Here is a 23,009-nt window from a genome sequence, read left to right on the forward strand (position 1 = left end):
TCCACTTGACAGACGGCTTTTCCGCGAACCCTTTGAGTGTTACATTACAAGCCAGTACAGCCCAGCGAGCCGCGCTGTGAGCACGCTAGCGAAGTGGTGTGACGTGTGACATGGAGTGGAACCAAGAGAAGACACTGCTACTGATAAAATGTTATAGGAATAAACCTATTCTCTGGGATCCTCGAGATCCCCAGCATTACAATAAACTTAGAAAACACGATGCCTGGTTAGATATAGCTAGCGAAATGGAAACTACAGAAGAGGAATGTAAACGAAAAATGACCAGCCTACTGGCTTCACTCAGAAGAGAAAAGGGAAAAGTAGCTAAGAGCAGTGGCACCGGCAAAGGTAAGAACTACTTACCCCCAACTATGCCTCGGATATGGTTGGCATAGATCTGACAGATCTTAGATTTTCGGTTTATTAGACGTATCCTAATTAATCTTTTACAACTTGTTTTACGTCGCATCGACACAGATAGGTCTTATTGTGATGGTGGGATGGGAAAGGCCTAGGAGTGGGAAGAAAGCGGGCGTGGCCTAAAGTAAGGTAAGAGCCTCAGCATTTCTCTGGTGTGAAAATGGGGAATCACGAAGAACCATATTCAGGGCTGCCGACAGTCGGGATCGAACCCACTATATCCCAAATACTAGATACTGACCGCACTTAAGCGACTACAGCTACTGAGCTCGGTCTTTCAATACTAGGAGCGCACAATGGTAATTGTTAATTATATGTATTGGATCAGTTCCGCCAAGTCCGGTTCCGTGGCTAAATGGTTAGCGTGCTGGCCTTCGGTCAAGAGGGTCCCAGCTTCGATTCCTGGCCGGGTCGGGGATTTTAACCTTCATTGGTTAATTCTAATGACTCGGGGGCTGAATATTTGTGCTGTCCCCAACATCCCTGCAACTCACATACCACACATAACACTATCCTCCACCACAATAACACGCAGTTATCTACACATGGCAGATGCCGCCCACCCTCATCGGAGGGTCTGCCTTACAAGGGCTGCACCCGGCTAGAAATAGCCACACGAAATCAATTAGTTCCGCCAAGATTCAAGTCGAACTGCAAGGCTGTCAGATTCATGGCAAACATGTTCAAGGCATCTTTATTTATGCCAATAGTTGAATGAATGAATGAATGAATACTCTTCTCCCCCAGTCACGGATGACCACCAACTTGGAAGAGGGTATTCATTTATTATAATATATTAGTATCATTCCGTATTGACGGTTTTCACTTTAATATAGAAAAGTACCGAGCTCGATAGCTGCAGTCGCTTAAGTGCGGCCAGTATCCGGTATTCGGGAGATAATGGGTTCGAGTCCCACTGTCGGCATCCCTGAAGATGGTTTTCCGTGGTTTCCCATTTTCGCACCAGGCAAATATTTGAGCTGTACCTTAATTGAAGGGGTCGGAGCAAAAGAGTGCCAAGCAACATTTTTGACAAAAATGAGCTGTCGGTGCCATTTGTTGAGGATTATGATAAGTTATCAGTAAACACTGGAAACTTGCATAGAAACACATTCAAGTGGCACTGCATGTGACTTTCATCTTGTCGCCCCCAGCAGTTCTTAGAAACATTCGGAGCAAAACAGTCTCAAGCAACCAGGAGACCCAGATTACCATGGATTGTAGGAAGAAGCTTGTGTTTTCGAGTGATTCTGAAGAATATCTCAGTGATTCTGATGTAGACCCTGACTATCTTCCTCACATAGCATGTGAAATTTTCTCTCAAAGTGGAACTGAGGTAAGTGCTGCTTGGCATTATTTTGACCATAACTAAAGTTTCCGCCGTTGTTGCTGCGGTTACGTAACTGATTAACTCCTTAGGTATGTTTTCAGTTCAAAGTTTACTCTGGTTAGTTTAAGGCCTTTGTTGACCAACATTCGCAAATATGCATTGTGTGGCTTAGCACTATATTCTTCCAATTTTAAATCTGTTGCTGTTGTCATCATTTTTCTCAAGAACGGTTATATTGTCACTTGCGACCAGAGGTTTATACAAGTTAACAGAAAAACGAGTGCATAATTTTGCAGCACTCCTGTTAAAGTAATCGTTATTAGTTACATAACAGAGGATACAACATGGGTATTTCTCGTAGTAAGACTTGGTGTTTTGCACTGTTTAGAATATCCTGGATCATTCAAGGACACCGTTACATTCGCCTGAGAAAGGCCGGAATTCTAGGAAGAGAAATAGACGTATTAATAAGATACAGATGAATAAGAAGAGGCGAAACGAAGGAGGAGAATATGTAGCGCGTAAGACCGGAAAAGTTGTTCCAGGAACAAAAGTTGGAGAGCTATGTCGCTGTCCCTGAGATATTTTGAACTTGAAGAACAACAGATATTGTCAATATTTAATGGGTTTTGGGATCTCGCTGATTTTGATAAGCAAAATGCTTATTTATTTGGATGTATTGAAGCTATTCCTGTAAAACGGAGATACAGGACACCTGAAGGAGAGCCAAGCTACGGACATTGTGGACATACAATGTAGGCATTCATGACTGTGGTAGGCCTAAAGACTTAGGGTGCATGTTTTAGTGGGATGAGAGTATTGCAGGAAGAGGCAGTGACGAAATAGGTAGTGTAGTTTTGAAGTATCTGGAAACAAACGCCGTCGATGCTAAAAAGCTTGTGATTTTTTCTGATAACTGTGGGGGCCAGAATAAAAACTGGAATATAATGGCACTTTGTCCTTATTTAATTCATACTAAACGATTTAATGAGATCAAACACTGGTTTTTAACATCTGGCCACACATTCTTGCCATCAGGTAGAGACTTTGCCAAAATTGAGAAGTACCAACGAAATCAACCGCATGTGTACGACGCTGCCGACTAGAAATGTATCATTCAAGAATGTGGGAGAAAGAAATAGTTCAGTGTAACAGACATGAAACAAGACGACTTTTATGACCTGACAGCACTAAAAGTTGGACTCCTGAACACCAGTAAAAAATCATGTGTAAGTGGCATGGAATTTAAATTCACAGACCTAATTTGATCAAATTTGAAGCAAGTAATCCATGCTTTATCAAACTAAAAACAAGAGTGAATATGGATTTTGAAGACTGTAGTGTGCGAGAAAGCGGCAACACCACAACGTTGAGCTTGAAACGAAAATACTCTACTGTGCGAAAAATAAAGGAAAACAAACTGCAAGATGTGTTGAAACTCCTGGTCTATGTCCCACCTGTCCATCACGAGTGTTATCTCAGCTTCATTCCTGATTCTGAAGACACTAATGAAGTTGAAGAAGTGTAGGAAAGGAGCCGCTGATCTGTTAGTTTTAATATTATGCATGTGCAGTTACAAGTTCCTAAATTCTATATTTTGAAAAGAACAACATAGTTAAAAGATACAAACAGACCTTTTTCCGTGACGGATTTATGTTGATTTATTTAAATTTCTTTTCAGTTGCCAATTCTACCCCGATTTCCACTGCTACCAATTTAAATATTATTGGTGGAAATGTTATTTTAATTGAAGATTGGTGTTAGTTTCATTTCTAATTAAAATAGTTGAAATATCAGACATTGTTTCATCATCATAAAATAATATTCCTAAGATAAGTGTCACTCCCATTGAGGCAATAAAGTGCCAAGCCACAGTATTCTTTGACGTGGTATTAAAATTACTGACTTTTGACCCTACAAATAGCAGCCCAAAATAAATTATGCCTGCAAATCACATACAATGAATATTACTGAACCTTTCAAAGCTATTAATACATCATTCCCGTGAATGGTACGATTTCACGATTTGAACAAACTTTCTAACTCCTCTCCCTTAAAATTAAGAAAATGCTGCTTGGCACTCTTTTGCCCCGACCCCTTCAATTAAGACTACGGCCGCTTCCTTCCCACTCCTAACACTTTCCTGTCCCATTGTCGCTGTAACGGCGCGACGTAAAACAACTTGTAAAAAAGATAGAAAAGTTTTTGTTACGTCCTCCTGTTCAATACATGTATCCGTCTTTTGATGGAGTGATTTTTAATCGAACGTGTTTCGACTCATTTTGAGCCATCTTCAGTGAAAAAAGTATATTAAAAGCTACATGATTTGATGTTAAAAGAGTAGCCTATCATTAAAACCAATAACGAGGAGTATATAAAATGCAAGTGAGACATGATGATAAATCTAAAATAAACAAGGTTGTAGCAAGATTGGAAACCTCTCAGTCTAGAGGTTTTGTATGCTACTCTAAAACGAGGGTAAAATCACAAATTAAAAAGTGAGAACAGGCCATCTTCAATAAGTCTCGTGCTCATGTAGTCTGGAGGGTAACAGAAGCCAGTGGACGTAGTATAAGAGAGAAAAAGGCCAGGTACAGCGTCGTGTGACTCGAGTGACATACAAAACCTCTAGGCTGAGAGATTTCCACCCTTGCTACAACTTTGTTTGTTTTAGATTTATCACCATGTCTCGGATTTTATATACTCTTTCTCGTTGGTTTTAGTGATACTCTTTCAACATGAATTCATGTAGTTTTTAATATGTTTTTTTTTCACTGAAGATGGTTCAAAGTGAACCGAAACATGCTTGAATAAATATCAGTCCATCCAAAGTAGTCCAAAGTAGGATACATGTATTGAAGAGGAGGACGTAACAAACAATTTATATTGTGAAGTATTAATTTATTGAAATCATTTATAATACATGCAGTTAGTTTTTTACAATATATAATATTTAAAAAATACTCTTACATTCCTACCAAATATGAATGGGGAGAGAAAATTCACCCACAGCAATCTTCGCAGTCATATGCAATTAGTTTTGTTAGTTATAAAAAATATCAAACTTATTCCAACTAAAAAAATGTCAGTTAGCATTTGAGGCACTGCCTAGACTTTAACAACGCCATAGAGTCTAGAATACCTCCAAATACATGTTATTACTACTAACTACATGAATTTTCTCTGTTTTCATCTTCTTTTAATTTATTTTCTCACATTCATCTTATAATATGGCATAGTTTTTCCTGGTGCCTTCCATTCTTTGTTTAGTAACTTATCAATAGCGTAAAGTTCAGGTTCATTTTTGATTTTCTTATCTCCTTCTCATCTATATATTTCTCTCTTATCTTTCTTGTTCCCTTAAAGTCCTTAGTAAGCCACTTCCATGTCTGTATTGCTTAAATGCATCGATTTTCCTCATTTTTTTGTCTTAGAACTGTGTTCTTATGTACTCCCATCAGCTACCAAATTATCCTACACATTTCACTTTTTGTTAATATTTCAGTCCTTACTCTCATATTTTCACTTATTTTACAAAATCCAAGCAGTGTTCTCTTGCTATTAGATTCTGTCCTTATTGTCCTTATTGTCTGATGTTACAATTCCATCATCTACTCCCTATATTCATGCCAATAGTTAGGCAGGGGTACAAATGAAAACTAGAAACTACAGTGCTTGTTTGTTATGTATTTGCTTTATTATAAGTTCGGGGATAATCACAAATAACAGTCGCAAATATGAGTTAATTAAAATGATTAAACTAATAATATAATAAACGTTTAGATAAGAAGGCACATATTTACTAATTGATGTGTAAATTACAGGTGCCGAAGAAGTGTATTCGAGCTCTTGGTTTGCCTATAATTCATTATCATTTGTGCTGGACAGGAACACACCACGTTCACCAGTAGAAACTGTAAGTAAGTTAAGCATATTTGTTCTACCAAATATGCTTTTAATATATTTTTTGCACTGAAGATGGCTCAAAATGAGCCAAAACATGCTTGATTAAAAATCACTCCCCATACAAAAAATAGTGCAGATTCGTAAAGTATGTGTTTTACCGTAAGGCTAAATTTTTGTGGTTGTTTCAATAGAGGTAAAAGTGAGCTTATCCATTCTGTCCGCTATCTCCAATGTCTTGGTGAAGTTTCCATCGATGTCTATATCTACGGTTTTTGGAGGACTGCATAAATGAGCTGACTCCTGGTTTCTTCTCAAAACATTATGGCAGTGTGTGTTACAGCAGTGACCACCATAGTAACATAATCAGGATCTAGCTAAACTCGAAACAGTGTTGCTACTGCGTTATGCCACGACTCTTCTCGCTTTGCATAGCTTGCTGTGATCCTTTCCTTTGTTTCTTTGCTGTCGACTCCTGAAAAACACTTGCATTATATTTTCACAAGGAGAGGGGGGAGTGATAGAATATGATACGGAATGAGTACCGGTATTACTTTTCCTGCCAATGACATTACTAGAGACCAGATGTTAGGCAACATGTATGTGCTTTATTTCAACAAATTAAATAATCATCATCATCATCATCATCATCATCATCATCATCATCATCATCATCATCATCATCATCATACACCACAGGCTAAGCCTTGTCGCTGCAACCATTCTCTCTCAATCTTGCTGTCCTCTGTAGTCTTTACATTCCATCAAGTTTCTGACATCCTCGAGGTATGCCTTCCTTGGTCTCCCTCTTCCTTTCTTTCCTAGTACTTTTCCTTCAAAGGCGTTTACTAGGAAGTCATTACGTCTCAGGATATGACGTACAAAGTTTTAACTTCCTTCTTTCCATATCCTTTATCAGTCTCTGTTGCTCATTAATTTCCTTTAGAACATCTCGATTCCTCTTTTTTCAATTCAGCATGTCCTCGTCGTTTTCCACCAAATCAACATTTCATTTGCTTCCAATGAATCTCTTCCCCTTTTTCCCAATAGTCCAGCTCTCACAACCATAAAGTAGTACAGTTCAGACAAAGGATTTTACAGAAGTCTTTCTTGTTTTTAAACATATATGGGTATTTGTTAAAAGATTTGTTTCATTTGGAAAGGCCTGTTTAGAAAGAGCTATTATACTTTTAATTTACCTGGTGAATCCATTATCTTCAGTTATAATGCTTCCTAAGTAACAGAAATGTTGCACTTGTTCTATTTTGCAACTTCCTATTCTTATGTTTGTATTGACTCCCTTGTGGTCTTTGCTTACAACTAATATTTTTTTTTTTTTTTGGTTTTCTTACTATTGATTTTAAGTTTGTAATGTTTCAGTGTACCACACAGAACAGTAAACATTCTATTTAATTCCTTCTCAGAGTCTTCTACTATGGAAATGTCATCAGCTAATCTGATACTGCGGATTCTTTTCCCATTTATCTTAATTCCGTTCGTCGTTTCCTTTAAAAGACACATTGCTTCTTCAACAAACAAACTGGAAAGGTATGGTGAGAGTGGACAATAATGCCTCACCCCTTTCTTAATTCTTGTACATCCATTCACCACTACATTTGTTTACTGGTTCTTGTAAATATTCCAGATTTTATTTTTTTACATCGTTTCGGAAACAGAGTTACATATAAAAATGTACAAATCATGTCTATAGAAAATAAATACAAATAAATTGTGCACCAAATGTTCATACTGTGGTGCGCCCGAAATTAGCAACTGCCTCAAGCAGCTCTTTCTCAGTACATGTGGCAAGACACAGATGAGCCGTAGTCTGCACTTCACCACAGCCACACAAAACAGAATCCACAGAATATCCCCACTTATGCAGCAGTGGCGGTTCATGCATGAAGGGCTTTTGGGCGCCGCCCCGCCGCCTTTTCAACAACATTACATTCATTACATAAAGAGATGCACAAATATAGCGAAGTCGAACTTATGTGGTGTGCTATTCAGTTATACTTGTACAACGTCATATTTATTATTTCGGCTGTAAACATTTCCCTTTTCTATTTTCAAGGAAATGGCAAAGGCTTTCAGACCCGGCCTGCTGTCCTGCTAGCACGATGTTTTCTCTATTTAGTTTCGAGGCGCTCAGACTGTGGCAGGAGAGCCCTCAGTATGTCCCTAGACTCAGCGAGTGTGCGGGGTGCGGGAGGAGCCTGGAAGAACAATATGGACTTGTCAGGGGAAGGAGGAGTGCAGGCGGGTGAATGGTCTGTCCGGCAGAGCCCTCAGTAGGTCCCTAGACTTAGCAAGTGTGCGGGATGCGGGAGGAGCCTGGAAGAACAATATGGGCTTTTCAGGGGAAGGAAGAGTGCAGGCGGGTGTATGGTCTGTCCGGCAGAGCCCTCAATAGGTCCCTAGAGTTAGTAAGCGTGCGAGGTGCGGGAGGTGCCTGGAAGAACAATATGGGCTTTTCAGGGGAAGGAAGAGTGCAGGCGGGTGTATGGTCTGTCCAGCAGAGCCCTCAGTAGGTCCCTGGAGTTAGTAAGCGTGCGAGGTGCGGGAGATGCCTGGAAGGACAATATGGGCTTTTCAGGGGAAGGAAGAGTGCAGGCGGGTGTATGGTCTGTCCAGCAGAGCCCTCAGTAGGTCCCTGGAGTTAGTAAGCGTGCGAGGTGCGGGAGATTCCTGGAAGGACAATATGGGCTTTTCAGGGGAAGGAAGAGTGCAGGCGGGTGTATGGTCTGTCCAGCAGAGCCCTCAGTAGGTCCCTGGAGTTAGTAAGCGTGCGAGGTGCGGGAGATGCCTGGAAGGACAATATGGGCTTTTCAGGGGAAGGAAGAGTGCAGGCGGGTGTATGGTCTGTCCAGCAGAGCCCTCAGTAGGTCCCTGGAGTTAGTAAGCGTGCGAGGTGCGGGAGATGCCTGGAAGGACAATATGGGCTTTTCAGGGGAAGGAAGAGTGCAGGCGGGTGTATGGTCTGTCCAGCAGAGCCCTCAGTAGGTCCCTGGAGTTAGTAAGCGTGCGAGGTGCGGGAGATGCCTGGAAGGACAATAAGAACCTGTCGGGGGAAGGAAGGGTGCAGAGTGGTGTAAGCGTTGAACGGCGGAACCCTCAACACGGTGGCAACCACTTTACAACGTACCTAAGCTCATTCTCCCAGTCTTACATTAATTGTTGTTAGAGATTAATTACAAAACATTTTACAAAACAGTGAATTCCATTATACTGACTATTTAAACAATTCAGTTCTATAAAGAAGCTACAGCAAAGATTCAAAATGTAACATAACGTGACGGCGGTATTTGTAGGGTGGTCAAATTTTAAAATACGTTTTCATGGTTTGCAATTTGAGCAAGGAGAGAGAAATTCGGGAGTGCACTGTTTATTTGTCTTCATGAATGTTGTTATTATGATTGTGATCAGTGAAACAGTACAGTGCCATGGTAGTCAGTATTGCATTAGGTATTAGCCTGCTAATGTGTGTGCATAAATGCCGTTGTAGTGTAGTAAATTAGGCTAATTAATTAATGTTGTAGTGCAAGCAGATTTCTATTCAGCCAGTATCATCGGATTATAAATGCTATTTGCTTTACGTCCCACTAACTACTCTTTTACGGTTTTCGGAGACGCCGAGGTGCCGGAATTTAGTCCCTCAGGAGTTCTTTTTCGTGCCAGTAAATCTACCGACACGAGGCTGACGTATTTGAGCACCTTCAAATACCACCGGACTGAGCCAGGATCGAACCTGCCAAGTTGGGGTCAGAAGGCCAGCGCCTCAACCGTCTGAACCACTCAGCCCGGCTATTATTATTGTACCGGTTGGTACACCTATACGCCGTACATTTGAATTTTCCGCCTTAAAGTACTCCTCTACAGCTGAAACTCTGAACTTTAAAACCGAATTAATTCAACCGTTTATCAGAAGATGACACTGAATTAATTTCGAATTGTTTTTGTTTACTAATTATCAAGAAGTGTGGACATTCTCTCACAGATGTCTCTACCAAAAACTGTGATCATGCACCCTGGTGCGAAGTGAAGGAACTTTTTCTGAAGATATTTTGTATTCATAAGTTTGTTCTTTACTAAATGTTGTTCTTTCATTTGTGGGTTGGCAATATTAATCTTTCTTTCCGCCAGTTTTGAAATTAGCCAATCGTAAATTTCTGTCATTAATTTTCAGCCAATGGCGTTTTTCTTCTCCAATGTTTATGTGTAACCCTAAGCTATCCAATAAACGTCTGTAGGTGTGTCTTAATCATTCATGAAAGGTCTCGAATCTTCCCCGAGAGTATAAAAACTGCTGATTTTCCCGGCTCTCGGCCACTCGTACAACATCTTGCTTAGTGTATGGAAGTATAGCAGGAGGCGGGAAGCGTCTCTTTCATCCGCCAGCGGCTCTTCTACAAGGTAATGGCCTTTTAACATCTGTATTTCTTGCTAGCTCAGCAGTTTAGCCCTCGGGGAAGGTCCGAAACCTTTTTAATTGTAACCTGCCTCTCTAAAAATGTAGCTTAGTGCCGGCTTATGTAATAATTTCTTATTACTTTAACTGTAAATCAGGGATAGAGAGTGCTTTACCCTCTCGAGCTCCCCTTCATTTTGAGTTGAGGTGACTACGTTTTCTTAACCGATTTTCTACTCTTAATGTATTAAAGTGTTCTCATACGAGTCACCTCCCCAGTTTGGGAATAGCCCCTGTGTCATCGGCCTAGTGCCCCTTAGGTTTTATAAAGTTTCATGTAGGAGTGCAAGCAACGCCTCCATTCTTCTTGGTATTTTTGGGCCATTTCATTAACCTATTAATTTTCTTTTAAGGCCCTGTAGGATGGGTACGAAATACCCCTGTTTAATTCGTGTAAGTTGTGCCTCGATGGCAAGTTACTGTAAAGTCTGGTATTGCCTTTAATAGGCTTGGAAAATTGAGAGCGGCTCAGCTCTTTCTTGTGTTTGAAAAGTGCCTCTGGGAGGCTTGAGGTTAAAAGTTGGGAGCAAGTGCTCCATGTAATGAGGGGTTTTCTGCCCTTTGGTAATTTGTGGTTGTGAGCTGAAGGCTCAGGAATTATAACTTGGGGCTCGAAGCCCAGAATTTGTAAAAACCTCTTAACTTGTGCATTCGTTTGTAAAGTTATAATTGTACCCGATTTTTCATTGTTATTTCACCTAGTGAAAATATGTTAAATCTTGTTGTCTATTGAAAATATAACCTTTATTTAAGTTTTAATTCATCTTTCGGCCTTGTAGTTAGACCCATTCCAGCCCGCACCTTCTTTCACCTCTGCTGATCCACCAAAACACCGTAACTATTATTATTATTATTATTATTATTATTATTATTATTATTATTATTATTATTATTATTCATCTGAAAGTATCATGGTGCTGGTCAGTGAAAACTGGACCGATTGGGGAAGGGGAAGAGATGGCGGCACGGCCCTGCCAGAGTAAAATGTCACGAACCGCTACTGTTGTGCAGATTGATCTTGCACCTAGTAACCCCTGAGCTCAGCCTAGTCGTCCAGTACTTCACATGTCCAGCTGGGAATTCTTCACAAGGTGTTTTCCATCGTCTTAGGTCCTCAAACCTAGCTCGCCACAAAATGAGTCTTGTGTGCTGTTGTGTTCCTTCAAGTTTCTATGCGGTCTTCAAGAAACGTCTGCGTGAACTTAACCGTGATGGTGCTGGTTGCAGTCCATACACTCGATGAGCTTGGTATTTTAATTATATGGTCTTCTTACGGACTGCTACCTCACGTCGGATATCAGGAGGTGCGATGCCATTTTTCTCGTGGTGTAGTTCTTAAAAGTTTACGAATTTTTCAGACGAACCTCCTATATTTCCTGTCAGTTCCTACTTTCTTCATACATTTAAACAATAATTCTTAGTTTATCACCTCAAAAGCTTTTACCAGTTAATGAATGCTATAAACACCTTCCTGTTCATTTCTAATCTTATTTCCAGTATCATTCTTAATGCAAGGATTGCTTCCCGCCCCATTCCTTTGCCTTGTCTAAAACCAAGGTTAATACAACGGATTTAATATTTCATTTCGGACTATTGGGGTTCTATACAGCAAATATAATATTGCGGATGTGTACCTGATTTAATGCATAATGCCTATAAGAGCATACGTGTCTTTTCTTTACGAATTAATTTTGTATTGCATTGAAAACAGCTAAAATGGGCTTTTCCTTCTTCTTCTTCTTTATCTGTTTACCCTCCAGGTTCGGTTTTCCCTCGGACTCAGCGAGGGATCTCAATTCTACCGCCTCAAGGGCAGTGTCCTGGAGCTTCAGATACTGGATCTGGGTATACAACTGGGGAGGATGACCAGTATCTCGCCCAGGCGGTCTCACCTGCTATGCTGAACAGGGGCTTTGTGGGGGATGGGGAGATTGGAAGGGATATACAAGGAAGAGGGAAGGAAGCGGCCGTGGCCTTAAGTTAGGTACCATCCCGGCATTTGCCTGGAGGAGAAGTGGGAAACCACGGAAAACCACTTCCAGGATGGCTGAGGTAGGAATCGAACCCACCTTTACTCAGTTGACCTCCCGAGGCTGAGTGTACCCTGTTCCAGCCCTCGTGCCACTTTTCAAATTTCGTGAGAGAGCCGGAAATCGAACCCTGGCCTCCGGGGCTAGCAGCTAATCACACTAACCACTACACCACAGAGGCAAAATGTGCTTTTTAATTTTCTAAATTACGCGAACCACCTCCACTGCAGAAGTGTGACTGTCCTGTTCTTGACGGAGGGAAGGCACGGTCAGGTGTCGTTGACCTGTAATCTCTTTTAAAGAAAGAGGTAGGGGAGACCGGGACAAGATGACGAATCAACCATAACTTTGTAGTCTTCTATTCACTAAGTTGGCTACCATGTGACCTTGGGCCCGATATCTCACACGTATAACTTACACATAGATGGAAATTCCTTTCAGTCTGAGACATGCAGTGGTAGGGGGTTGTCTGTCTGGCGCTGTCGCACTAAAATATCTTAGGTATGTGCAGGAAGCTTCTACTACTAGTGTGCTCACAATACGAATTAACTGTTTTATTTTCTTTAAATGTCAATCTTGATTGTAAGATGTCTGTCGATTATAAGGACAAACCGCTTCCTAAGCAACCTAGGGCAAGATGACGGGGGGCAAGTTGACGAATTCGTCATCTCACCCCAGGCCAGCTATAGGCTACACGTAGTCACCCGTTCCCTTACGCTAATTACAGAAATGCCTAGAAATTATCAGCGGAAGACGGACAGACGGGACTGGGATGAAGTAAGCATGATAGCCGCAATGCATGCTGTCAAAGAATCTCGGCTGTCTTGTAATGCAGCCGCAGCACAGTATGGTATTCCGGAAGCGACTTTAAGGCGTTATTTAAAGAAGCCGCAGGAGGTAAGCCTGTAGTTTAATGAGTGTAAAGAATTAGGCCAGTAACTAATCCAAATAGCATGTTTTGGAATATAGCTTATTCAGAAGTTCTCTTTATTTCTTCGCAGGACCTGCCACTGCATGGTGGGAGGTTCCGCAACGTTTTCACAAATTAATATTTTTCAAATTTATGTTCTTTAGAAATGTATGTCCTTGTGTAGTACATAATTAAAATCAAGTTACTTCAAGTTTTGATGGCGTGTTTTAAAAATTTCAGTGAAATTCTATGTTGAGGCAATTGAGAAAAATGCTCGATATCTTACCCCAATAGGTTCGTCAACATACCCCGGGCATGGGGCAAGATGACGAATTTACATAAAATTAAACTTTACTGCTTTATGAAAAAGCTCTTAAAACTAGAAATTTGAACATTACAGAACTGTTGCATAAAAAGGTAGGCAGTAATATACACGTCATTATAGGCGTAAAACACGCCATGTTCCGGCGGAATGTTGAAACGAACCTTATCATCGTCAACTTGCCCCGGTCTCCCCTACTCAGCTTATCTCTTTTTCTACTTCTTGTCAGAAAGAATGGATGCGTTTTAAGGGGCTGCCTGACCGAGGCGGTGCTCGGTTCACCCGGAAGGACGTGGGTTCGAATCCCCGTCAGGAAGTCGTAAAATTTAAGAAACGAGATTTCCACTTCCGGAGGTGCATATGATCCTGAGGATCACTCAGCCTACGCCATAAATGAGTACCAGGTTAATACCTGGGGGCAAAGGCAGCCGGGCCTAGAGCTAACCACTCCACCCCACCAAGTGCCGAGGTTACGGATAGTGGAAGCCTTTACCTTCCACCCCTCCAAGGGCCTTCATGGCCTGTACGGAGATGACTTTGCTTCCTTTGCTTTTAAGAATGTTGATAAACAGAGGTGTAAATATATTTTCTCACACCCTGTCATCAGGGGCAGGCCGTGAACTGTGCGGAAAAATGCCGAATTTCGCAACATGTAGAAGCCGTTAGGGATAAGTCTGTTCTGTGTGAAGAAGAGCAGGAGGGTTAATAGCAGCTCTGTTCACTTCGTTCGAAATATCCAAATGCCAAAGGCATGTAATGGAGTAGCACCGTACCAGTCTGGAAAGGATACAAATGAAATTTTATATTTAACTAGCTGATGTACCCGTGCTTCGCTACGGGATTCTCAGAAAGACTGTCTTTGTGGTTTTCCTACCTGAAGTCGTCAGAAGGAGTGTAGTGATTAAAAGCAATGTTATATAAAATTCTCGATCAAATTAATAAACCGCACATTTTCTCACTTTTAACGAACAGTACTACGGTGCCGATCTAACCATCCAAAGTTCCAGTGCTGCAATGACCGGACCGCAGACAGCCGTGAACACTTCTCTGCCATTATTCCGTTAAATATGCACACTGCTCATTCCAATCAGTACCTCAGAGTAGGAATTGAATAGCTCAAATGCTATGATGAACCAGTTTATTACGTATCAGTAGTATCAGAAGTTTTTCTAACTACCCAGCTACTTCCCGCCAATTCTCAGGCAGGCTTTTATACTCGGTACGACCGGGTGAGTTGACTGTGCAGTTAGGGGCGCATAGCTGTGAGCTTGGATCCGGGAGGTAGTGGGTTCGAACTCCACTGTTGACAACCCTGAAGATAGTTTTCCGTGGTCTCCAATTTTCACACCAGGAAAATGCTGGGATTGTAACGTAATTAACGTAGGGGCTGCTTCCTTCCCACTCCTAGCCCTTTCGTATCCCATCGTCGCCATGAGTCCTATCTGTCGGCGCGACGTAGAGCAAATTTTAAAAAACTCGGTATACAGCAGTAATCCCATCTATCGGAGATGAATGGCAACAGAGACACAAAGCAAATCACAACAAACAATGGTCAATGTAATGTTATTGTTGATCAATGATATGAGCTTTCTGTATTGTAGTCCTTCACATTCAGTTTTCTTTCGACTCTGTAATACAGTATAAGGCCGTCTTATAAAATTAATTATAGCGTAGACTGTAGTTCCTTAATCGCCGACTTTACATACCGATTTTCATTAAATTCTGTTTACCCATTTTCTCGTGACGGCGCTGATATGATCTTAGCAACTAAAATCCATATTCATGAATATCTCCGTTATCATAGACGATACGGTCAAAATGTATAAGACATAAATGATCGGAAATTTAATACTATGTAACTTTATTTATATAGTAATTGTCCATAAGACCACTAATAACACAAATACGAGTATTAGAGAATTAAATTTTGGGCCTTCCTCTAAACTACCATTTCGCTCAGCATGAATAACGTTATTTATGGCCTAGATTGTAACGACTTATTCTCCGACTTTGCGTACCGATTTTATTTACGATGGGACAACTAATAAATATTTGAGAATTAAATTTTAGGCCTTCCCCTACACTACCATTTTTCTTAACGTGAATAAGATTATTTATGCCGTAGATTGTAGCGACTTATTCGCCGACTTTGCATACCTATTTTAATTAAGATAGGACAACTAATAACATAAATATTTGCAAATAAAATTTTAGGCCTTCCCCTAAACTACCATTTCTCTCAGTGTGAAAAATATTATTTGTGGCCTAGATTGTAGCGACTTATTTCCGGACTTTACATACCGATTTTCATTACATTTTCTTCAGCCGTTTTCTCGTGATGCGTGTACATACATACAGACAGATAGATAGACAGACGGACAGAAATTACGGAAAATTAAAAGAAATGCATTTCCTTGTTACTATGGACATGACTGATACAGAAATACCATTATTTTCAAATTTTGAGCAATGTACAGACAAAACTCTTATTTTATATATATAGATTGTGTAAGGGGCGATCAGAAAGTTTCCGTTCGACGGCCGTACAGTCCTGAATCGGGATGCCAATCAGGCAATGTCGTCGTGAGCCTTGAGGCACTCATCCTACCGACGCACGAGGTTGAAGATCCTCGTGTGGTAAAACACCGTGTCCGTAACCGCCTGCTGCACGTCCTTCGTCCGACAGGGAGCATTTCCCCTTAAAGGCCTTTTCGATGGGACCGAAGGCGTGATAATCACATGAGAGAGAGAGATAAGGACTATAGGGGGGATGCTCGAGTGTCTCCCACATGAGTTAGCTTGATGACCTTTGCGGAATAGGGACGGGCGTTATCATGAAGCAGCAGGACCCCTTGGCATACTTTTTCCGGATGTTTTGCCTTAATTGCCCGTCGTAATTTCTTCAGTGTTGCGCAGTATAGTTCCCCAGTGATGGAATCACCAAGTTCCTTGAAATCAATCAGCAATGCGTCCCGGTAATCAAAGAACAGGGTGAGCATCACCTTTGATGACGATGATGATGCTTGTTGTTTAAAGGGGCCTAACATCGAGGTCATCGCCCCCTAATGGTACGAAATGAAAGGACAACAAAAAATTCAAAATCATCCACTGACCAAAAGAAAAAAAAATCGTCATGAAGAAGGAATGGATGGACATGAAGCAAAAAACAAAAGAACAAAAACGGGCAAACAAAAAAAATTAGTGGATTCAACTAAAAAAAGGATCATATATAATTTATTACTGACCAAGGGACCACTCATAAAGCAGAATCCTGAATCGAGGATGCTTGATGTCTAAAGGGGTGCAAAATCCACGTCTAAGGCCCCACAGAATGGTACATGTCGCGAGTAAAGTAGAACCATGCTATTTGTCATGTTGGGGTACTAATCAAAAGTAGCGAGGACTCACAGTGTTCCACACAAGATGATACTACTCACAAGTATTGTGCTTCGTACAGGTAACGCAGACCTATGGTGTTTCTCACACAATGGCGCCACTCATAGCCAACGCAAACCGATGAGTTTTCTCACCTAGGTGTACTCGGCACGGGTGCCGGTCTCACGGGCCCCGCGGTGTTCCTCACATAGTGGGTACTAATCACAGACAACGCAGACCCACGGTGTCGCTCATATAGTGGTACAACTCAGGCAACGCCCAGACCCGTGGTGTTTCTCACAATGGTACTAATCACGGGTACTGGAAACCCACAGGGGAACCACTCTCTGCTGCTACTAATCACAAACCTATTGTGTACCAAATATAGTGGTACTACTCGTAATTAAAGACGACCCATGGTGTTCCCCGCGTGATGGTAATAATCAATAGTAGTTTCATGGTTCTAATACCAGCATCCCTTGGTCGCCGCTTTTAGTCGCCTCGTACGACAGGCAGGGGATACCGCGGGTGTATTCTACATGTGCGTCCCCCACCCGCAAGGGGTAGTGTGTTTGGTCCGCGAGAGGTATTTTATTTCCCTCAAGTCCGCCGGCAAGCCGGTTAGGACCCCCCCTATCCGCCACCTGGGACGCGCCACGTGGGAGTATCACCTCTCCCCCTGCTACGCCAGCGTAGTAGGTTCGTGGAGCATCACCTTTCCCGCCGACGGTTGGCTCTTAAACTTCATCGGACAAGGGGATGATGGATGACAACACTGCATCGTCGACGCTTTTCATTCCAATCCCCAGTGGTGACACCAGTTTTCGCCACCTGCAGCAATGCGCTCCAGGAACATGTTGCCTTCTACATTGGAACCCATCAGGTGCTGGAGACAAACAGCCATACGGTGTGCCTATTGTTCGGCATTCAACGGCCTGAGTATCCACTGGCTGCAGACCTTCCGGTAGCCTAACTCTTCTTCTTCTTAATCTGTTTACCCCCCCCCGGGGTTTTTTTTTTCTTCGGACTCAGCGGGTGATCCCACCTCTGCCGCCTCAAGGGCAGTGTCCTTGAGCGTGAGACTTTGGGTGTGGATACAACTGGGGAGAATGACCACTACCTCGCCCAGGCGGCCTCAGCTGCTATGCTGAACAGGGGCCTTGTCAGGGGATGGGAAGATTGGAAGGGATAGACAAGGAAGAGGGAAGGAAGCGGCCGTGGCTTTAAGTTAGGTACCATTCCGGTATTTACCTGAAGGAGAAGTAGGAAACCACTGAAAACCACTTCGAGGATGGCTGAGGAGGCAATCGAATCCCCCTCTACTTGAACTCCCGAGGCTGAGTGGATCCCGTTCCAGCCCTCGTACCACTTTTATAATTTCGTGGCAGAGCCGGAAATCGAATCCGGGCCTCCGGGGGTGGCAGCTAATCACACTAACCACTACACCACAGAGGCGGACGGTAGCCTAACTCCTGCCGGATAATTTGTTGCACGCTACCGAAGCTGACGTCGAGATCCCCTTTGTTAGCGCAAGAATGGTTATGCGCAGGTCCGCCCTACTTGCCTCACGCACAGCCCGCTTGTTGTAGTCCGTAATGGATGAGGCTGGTCTCCCAGATAGACCGGCGTCTTGTGTCGAAACGTGACCCGCACGGAACTTGGTGCACCATTCCACAACGGCAGTTTTCGACAGGCGTCATACCCCATAGACAATCTTCATTGTCCGATGGATGTCCACTGGTGTTTGTTCTTCGGCAGCCAAGAACAGAATAACAGCACGTTGGTCCTGTTTGGACGCATTTGGTAATAACGTCGCCATAGTTCACGTGGCCGCATTTAACGCACGCACCTCGGCACGACACGACTGCTGCAATAATCCCTTTGGATACATGTCGTGCTTATATACCCGCATCGGAATCGCGCTACGTCGCATATCCGTTGCACAAACGCCCTCAAACGGAAACTTTTTGATCACGCCTTATACTAATTGTTAATGGCGATTTCAAAAAACTTTTAGTGCATGTTTTCAAGATATTTTTGTGTTTTTGCACCTACCCACTTCACATTTTGTGGCGCCTAATGCCCGGCCTCTAGCCATTACTCTAACATGTCTCAACTACAGCAAAAAACTCACTTCCACTGTTCATCGGAGCCTGTAAATATGGCATGTTTGTTGTCCATTGCTCCAATTGGAGAAGTCTTCCGAGGGAACAGTCGAGATTTTCTTCTGAAGATGCAGAGCAAAATTCTCTGTGAAACGTAAAGAATTTCACCTTATTTTCTTGACACGGCATAAGCCGTACAGGCCGTAGAAGCATCAATGGAAATATCATCGCTTTGGATGTTATCTTGTTTGTACAAAATCAGTGCATTGTGAGCGTTACTTTCATTCATATATAAACTCACCGCAAAAAAATAGTCTGTACAGATGGTTTCTACGTGAGCATAAGGCAGTAGCGATCAGTGAGACATTGATGTTTCTAGCAGACGGTGTAGATGTAGGGATGTGACAGAGTGTCAAAAAGGGGCAATCGTGTTTGGCCGTACCCATGGCCATACGGTACGTGAAGTTGCTGGATTTGTTGGTGCTGCTGTTCAACGTGTCTTCAAGCAGTGGTGTATTACACGTGGCCACGAAACACGATGTCCCGACAGGAATTGCTGCAGTCAGTGAATGAAGATTCATCCCAACCTGTTAGCGATAGAACATTACGACAGGAACAGAATGCAATGATCATTTGGAGTCGGTCACCTCGCAAGAGGCCATTGCTCACACAGGCACTTAAAGCTGTGGGTTTTCAATGGGCTAGAAATCATCGACCGTAGACAGTAGCTGTCTGGCGGAACGTAATGTAGTCTGACGAATCACATTTATGCCTGTATTTCAATGGCGCACGACATCGAGTGCATCGAAGGCCAAATAAAGCATTCCATCTTGGATGTGTGCAAGGTGATGTTCAAGCCGTAGGTGGGTGTGTGATTTTTTTTTTTTGCTAGTTGCTTTACGTCGCCACGATGGGACAGGAAAGGGCTAGGAGTGGGAAGGAAGCGGCCGTGGCCTTAATTAAGGTAGAGCCCCAGCATTTGCCTGATGTGAAAATGGGAAACTACGGAAAACCATTTTCAGGGCTGCCGACAGTGGGGTTCGAACCTACTATCTCCCGAATACTGGATATTGGCCGCATTTAAGCGACTGCAGCTATCGAGCTCGGTGTGATGTGATGTTTTGGGGGCGTTTTTCGTATCCTGGATTGGGCCCACTCACTAAAGTGCCCACTGACACGAACCAGCATGTTTATTTAAACATTCTGAATGATGAGGTGTTGCCTTACAGTCAACATCTGCATGATGAGTATGTTATTGGTAGCCCGATTTTTCAAGATGACAACAGCGAAGTTCATCGGCCTGGACGCGTATGTGATTGGTTTTATGAACACTCCCCCGCAGTTTTACATCTCGATTGGCCTGCAAAATCACCTGACTTGAAACCCATTACAAATCTCTGGAACATGTTGGAACAGCGGCTAAAACGCCGACATCAGCACCCCCGCAATTTGTTGGAACTGCGCGATCAAATCCTCAATGAGTGGCTTAACCTGGATGTGACGTACCTGCACAACCTTGTGGACTCACTTCCTAATCGAATCCAGGCGGTTATCAAGTACAGAGGTAGAGTTGCGCGGTATCAAATGCTGTTTGTACTGATTTCTCCAGGGGTGACTAATTTTTTGTCCGGTGAGCATACATACATACTATACAGACTTTAGTGTTTTTGTGATTTGAAGGGGCGAAGACGTCTCTTCCTAACACATCAACCTTCTTCTTCATTAGAACTGGATTGTAGGCTACCTAGAACAAAAATTCGCAGTAATGAAGGACTGCCGACAGTGGGGTTCGAACCTACTATTGGAAGTGATATAACCGTACTTCTGTTTCTTACGAAATATATTTATGATTTCATTTATGAATGAGTATTGAAGAAAACTTGATGTAATATGCTGTGTCATTCGGCAAACCCTAATATCTTGGGTCAGATAAATAAAAAATAAAAAAATAAAAATAAAATAAAGATAAATTGATGTTTTGCACTCATCACCATAATTTTTCCGGGCAAAATACATTCCTGATAATATACCCCTCCCCACTCACATTATAAAATAGTACGCAAAGATGAAAATAAGAAACATGCTTGTTAACTTATAAAATCAAATACAGTTCAGTAAGTGCAATAACTGTCTGTGTAAAAGGGGGGCGTTCTGTCATAAATTACCGATTAGGTTTAAATAATTTAAATTTAATTAATTAAATATTTTTAAATTATTCTCACTTTCGCCGTAATATCCAACGATTGAACTTATTAGCTGATGTCGTTGCCTTTTTCTTCTCTCAGAATCTCTTCATCTTCTCGCTGTGGCTTGTTTTGCGATCTTCTGACCAGGTTTTGTTGGTGGTAGCGCTTGGATGATGTTTAAAGCGGTGATTGTCGACTAATTTTCTGAACGTAGATTTGTCTAACACAATGCCATCTGTGATGCCTATTTCCTGAAGATCTCTTCCAACTTCGAGCAGCCAACTGTATTTTTTACTTTAAGTGGTAGGGTAAGGTTCAGAATTTGTTCGGTCAACCTCTGATTACTCTTTCTGAGAATACATCCGTAAAATTTCAAACGTCTTTTCCCAAATGCGTCTGAGATTTTCTCTGCTTGTTGGTAGAGGTCATGAGATTTCCTTAGCATCCAGATTCCTCCTGTACCGACTGGTCCTAAAAGTTTCCTTAAGATTTTTCTTTCTTGTTTTTCTACATCTTTAATCAAGTATCTATCCCCAATGATCAGTATTTCAGGCTTGATTACAGTGTTGGAATGTCTTGATTTTGCATTTTGGGATATGGATTTTTTATTATAGGCCCCTATCTGCTCCAAGTGAGTCTGTATTATTATATGGTTATTATATATTGCACTCATAAGTCGCATCAAAAGGGCACAATATATGTATGCGAATAAGCCCATTAGGACTACGCAAAGTAGGGACTTAGAGGCGTGCATGTGCCTTCTTTTGTGCCCATATTTCATTCTTGTTCTGTGGGCTTCCTTTCTGTCTTCAGACCAGGTTGTTCCATTCTTCTTCTTTGCTCTTTCCTCTTGGTCAAATTGTCATTTGTTAATTTTGGATATGAAGATTACCCTGTTTTGAACATCTGCTGGTGTCATTCCCGCCTGTTTCAAATAGGTTTTGATTTCGCCAATACATTTCATTCTGTCTGTTTTCACTTTACTCCTGTTTTCATAGAATTCGACTATTTGTTTGGTAAGTCTGTCTGGAAGCATTTTTTGATATTGTATGTCTATAGAACCTTAGCCTGCGTTTTCTTATGTCACTGTCCGTTGATGAGTTTTGGCCCTAGAATTTTTCTTATGATTTTGCGTTCCTTTTTCTTAATGTTTTCTATGTCTGCTTTCCTGTTCAAAATTATCGTATCTGATCCATAAAGACATTCTGGTTTCATGGCTGTATTGTAATGTCTTAGTTTTATGTGATTGGAGTTACATTTTTTGTTATAGATATTTTGGCTTAGTCGATATGCAGTTTACATCTTGGCATCTAATTTCATTGGCCTTTGTTTGGAGTCCATTTTCCTGAATTGTTTCACCAAGTTACTTAAGTTATTATTATTATTATTTCAGCTTAACACCGATTCGGCTGGTGAAGAAAGGGTTCCATTGCCTCCTGCTAAGAAGACTAAAAGAAACGCTGAAAACGCAGAAGAAATGATACAATCAGCGTTTGAAATTTTGAAAACTTCTTCTAAAAGAAGTGAAATTATGGCCTCATCTATGGGAGAATGTGAAAGTTTTGGTTTATATGTAACAAACAAACTGAAAAATTACTCAAGTCACACCCGTAACTATGTTCAACATCTTATTTCAAATATCTTATTTAGTGCTGATCGGGGTGAATACGAGTATGATTACCAGGGAAGATCAACGACAATGCATCCAAACTACGGACGTGCTAACACAGCAGAAACGATACGCTCCCCACGCATGCACAACTCGACAACCTCCTCTTCTCCATCAGATTCAACGTACCTGGCGTGTGGATACACTAGTACGCAAAACAATCGTCTTTCTACATCTACACAGACCTCAGCATCCGTCGAAATACCTCCGACAACACCTTCTCCACAAACTTCAATCCAAAGTCAGGAGAGTGAAGGATTTTCTGAAGAACATGGTGATCTGATTTCATAG

At 41.9% G+C, this 23,009-nt stretch overlaps 1 protein-coding gene across 1 annotated transcript; it reads left to right on the forward strand.

Moving 5' to 3' along the window:
• The first annotated feature begins 239 nt into the window (after nt 1-239).
• LOC136856973 (uncharacterized) lies at nt 240-23,009 on the forward strand. The gene is made up of 3 exons (XM_067135291.2): nt 240-348; nt 5,575-5,666; nt 22,443-23,009. Exons 1-3 carry the CDS (start codon nt 246-248, stop codon nt 23,007-23,009), a joined length of 762 nt encoding a protein of 253 aa, XP_066991392.2. The 5' UTR covers nt 240-245.

The sequence above is a fragment of the Anabrus simplex genome, chromosome 1, assembly GCF_040414725.1.
Source record: "Anabrus simplex isolate iqAnaSimp1 chromosome 1, ASM4041472v1, whole genome shotgun sequence".
In the NCBI taxonomy this organism is placed as follows: domain Eukaryota; kingdom Metazoa; phylum Arthropoda; class Insecta; order Orthoptera; family Tettigoniidae; genus Anabrus; species Anabrus simplex.

Coding starts and splice junctions, on each gene's coding strand:
- LOC136856973 (XM_067135291.2), top strand. CDS start 246: ATGGAAACTACAGAAGAGGAATGTAAACGAAAAATGACCAGCCTACTG. Junction 349..5,574: donor GAGCAGTGGCACCGGCAAAG/GTAAGAACTACT, acceptor TGTAAATTACAG/GTGCCGAAGAAGTGTATTCG. Junction 5,667..22,442: donor CACGTTCACCAGTAGAAACT/GTAAGTAAGTTA, acceptor TTATTATTTCAG/CTTAACACCGATTCGGCTGG.